The sequence below is a fragment of the Erythranthe guttata genome, chromosome 11 (genome assembly GCF_056151865.1).
Source record: "Erythranthe guttata isolate IM_541 chromosome 11, IM_541, whole genome shotgun sequence".
NCBI lineage: Eukaryota > Viridiplantae > Streptophyta > Magnoliopsida > Lamiales > Phrymaceae > Erythranthe > Erythranthe guttata.
In genome coordinates, this window is record NC_142543.1 from 5,301,044 (window position 1) to 5,304,566 (window position 3,523).

The window sequence follows — 3,523 nt, forward strand, 5'->3', positions numbered from 1 at the left end:
CCAGTTTTCACAAACGAAAAACGTAGAACAATATGGCTTATCAAGTTCATTATTGCGCTGTATTTTCTAAAATCCTAATTCAAACTTTCTACACAGAAAGGGACTGACATGGAATTTCAGACTTTGCCATATCCGTAATGGACCACATATTAAATACGAAGATTCAGTATCATCCTTAATACGATTTATGACCCGCGAAAAAAAAGAAAAAAAGAAAAAATCGCTTTCATAATCTAAATACAAACTTGCTTCCAACCATATATGTATAGACAAAGCCAATCAACAATAAAAGGATCACGTAATTCTGAAAATAGGGAACACACAATTAAAAAATATAAAATAAAAATAAACCGCATATGCAAAGCTAAATTTTCTTTATCGTGCATGAAAGCGAATGGAAAAGTCTACAAAGCAAGTCGAAAATTTCAAATAAAGATAGCAGTACACTTTACGCATAATGTTTTCGCAATTTCTTTGTGCCTAGTCGGAAAGTCTAACAGAGGGTTGATTTATTTGCTTACTCATTTCTCGCTGGCAGCAATTTTTTCAGCTTGAGCATGCAACGTTTCTGTGGGCGACGGCTCGGAGCAGGCCCTCAAAACAGCCTCGTTCTGTAACGAAAAATATTATCAGACATTCGTTCAAGATACTGATGCATAAGTCACCAAAACCGAATAAATAGTAAACACTTAACAAAAAAAGGTCAATTAAAACTCAAATTCATCGCCCAACACAAATAGTGGACGCTCTCCAATGAATTATGGAGTTTTTACGATGGGATTCGAACTTCAATAATACTTGGGTGAATTTCAAATTGAGATTACTCGACTTAGCTAAGTTTAAAATAATTGGAAGTAGTTCCTTTACTTGTTTATTTGTATTCCCTCAAAGTACATAAACATATCTTGGATCGGTATGTGCCATTCGAGACAATTACTAAAAAGGCGTACACTTAGAAGAATATCACATTAATTAACACATAACTAGCTGAAGAATAAAAGTTTCAGTGTAGTAGTATTCTGATGAAACAGGAATATTTCTATTAAACAGGCTATTTTCACAGCATAGAAATTTCTAGTGAACTTCAGATCGGCAAGCCTAAAATATCAAATGAAGACTCAATCTGGTGGAACCAATGTAGTCAAAATCGAGATCTAAATCGTAAAATCGTAAGACTTTAAGATTTTACACACCTTGGGTGGAACCGATGTAACCGATTTTGACTACCTTGGGTGGAACCGATGTTTCATCCAAGTAAATGCTATAAGTCAATCGGAATTTACTGAATTTTGGCTGTATGGCACTTTACTTCAAATGATGGAAGGCGGAATGAAAAATCGAGAAGAAAAACATTAACACTAGTGAGTAACTAAAGATGATCCTCATGCTTTCGTCATCACTATTGTCATCGCTAGAGTTAGTATCAATAATTCATTATTATTAATCTATATAGCACGGAAATTTCAACTTCCTAACGTTTCCACGTTTCGTACACATTTTGTGTTCAACAATCGAGGACACCTGTCGGAAACCTTTATGGGCCATTTTGCAATTTCTAAAAAGTTGAAAACATGTTTGAATAGCAAATTTTCAGATATTTTTGCTACTTCCCTAATTAATTACATGATTTATTGATCAACTACAAATTTATAAATGTTTATGTAGCATATTTATAAATATACCTCTATACTTTTAATATTTATACGTTTCCCCCAAGTTCCCGCACCCTCTTTTTTCGAACATGTCGTTTCCCCGTGCCTGTTACCCTAGTTTCCCGTATCGTCGTTTCTGTGTCCGTGTGACATAGTTATTAATACTATGTATGGATTGAAAAAAAAATCTAAAATATGGCAGTTTTCCTTATTTTTAAGGTGCACATATTTTATGATGTATTCCTAACATGTACGTAAACAATATATTTCAACCATCCGCGAATCCCCAAAAGCATTGTACAGTAGTAACCTCAGTAAAGGACTAAACTTGTGTCATTGAATACCCAACTCGGAATCCAATTCCACTTCCACAATGTAGTTTTCACCAACGAAACACGAGCATAATTTCTGCCGTTTGCAATGACAACTCTAAGATTACATCAAACCGTTGCAAGAGAAAAGATCCTTCCACTAGACCAGATTTAATATTCAAATGAAGTATCTATATCCGAACGATTAAGAAAGAAAAGTGGCAAAAAAGAAGCAGAAGAACAAGACTTGCAGAAAATGAATAGAATAGATCAAATGAAATCGTTATAATATCAACACACATAATCTCCCAATGAAACTATGACTTCAACAGATGGCATTGTACCCAGAGGTAAAAAGCTAAAACCTTTTCATAAAATATCTGTTCAGGACTTACATCAAACAGGTGGTGTGCACCCATTTAAATCATTTTACTGTACACCTAAAACCCTAGAGAGAAAAAAAACATTTGTTTCTTCTAGAAAACACCTAATTCACGAAAACCCATTACCAGGAGACTAATTATTTCACAAGAGACGATTTCAAGATCGATATTTTTGAATTTAAATGCTAAAAAAAAGTAAACAGATAGAACAAAATTAGTACCTGCCAAACGCGACGGAGGCGTTTCTTGGCATTGGCTTTGCGGGTAGGGGTGAGCTTAATTCTTTTCCAGACAAGACCACCGGAATCGTGTTTCTTCACTATCTCCATTACCCTGGTTCCCCAGAACGCACCCCATGCCGTCGACATTATTTTCTTTGTTACCAACAAATGAAAATTTTGGTCGGGGAGCTTTTGCTGGGTTTTGTATGGGCTGTTTGTTTGGGTTTGGGATCTGAATTTTGGGCCGAGTCCAACTTTGCTTCTTATAATTTCAATTCGGCAAAATGAGTTTTTTAGTCACGTAAGAGTGCTAGTTGGGAGTTTTAGTCCATTATGTTTTAAAATTAGAATTTTAGTCCTGTAAATTTCAAAAGTTGAGAATTTTGGTCCTATGACCTGCTATAACAGGTTAGACAATGGTTGGTTGAATGAGTTGGCATTAAATTTATAAAAAAAATATAAATTAAAAATAAACTAGATGATGTGGCTGATGAGTTGGACGATTTTGGAGGGAAATAAAATATACCATCAAATTATTATTTTATTTGATGAATGAAAAAAGCATTTTTGTAGTAACTATTTTTTTATTTAATATTTCATAGTTTTCAATGATAAAAATAGTAATTAACTATATTTTATTACTCGTTATGTTTATTTGTTACTCTTCTAATGATAAGGTATTTTATGTTTGGATGCTCTAGAATGTTTTTTTGGTACATTTAATTTAATAGAATTTTGAATGTATTTTATTATTATTTTTTTTAATTCGTAAATGTGTTTTTGGTTTTTTTATACTAATTATGAATGTGCATATCATTTAACTTTACAACAAGTTTTAATGTAAGGTTTTTTTTTCTCGTATTTTTGTTGAATTTGATTGTTGGTTCAATTTTATTGTGATCACTAAGTATAGATTTGAAGTGAAATATTTAAATAAATATGAATTTAATTACTAT

General features: G+C 32.8%; 1 protein-coding gene across 1 annotated transcript; it reads right to left on the reverse strand.

Annotated features, from left to right (window-relative positions):
- Positions 1 to 357: 357 nt before the first annotated feature.
- LOC105967730 (uncharacterized) lies at positions 358 to 2,795 on the reverse strand. The gene is made up of 2 exons (XM_012992346.2): positions 2,568 to 2,795; positions 358 to 611 (listed from the first exon to the last, which is right to left on the reverse strand). Exons 1-2 carry the CDS (start codon positions 2,712 to 2,714, stop codon positions 522 to 524), a joined length of 237 nt encoding a protein of 78 aa, XP_012847800.1. The 5' UTR covers positions 2,715 to 2,795; the 3' UTR covers positions 358 to 521.
- Positions 2,796 to 3,523: the final 728 nt, after the last annotated feature.

Excerpts from the sequence above, each read along its gene's own strand:
- LOC105967730 (XM_012992346.2), bottom strand. The coding sequence starts at position 2,714 with ATGTCGACGGCATGGGGTGCGTTCTGGGGAACCAGGGTAATGGAGATA. Across the intron at positions 612-2,567 it reads GCCTCCGTCGCGTTTGGCAG|AACGAGGCTGTTTTGAGGGC; the intron begins GTACTAATTTTG and ends TTTTCGTTACAG.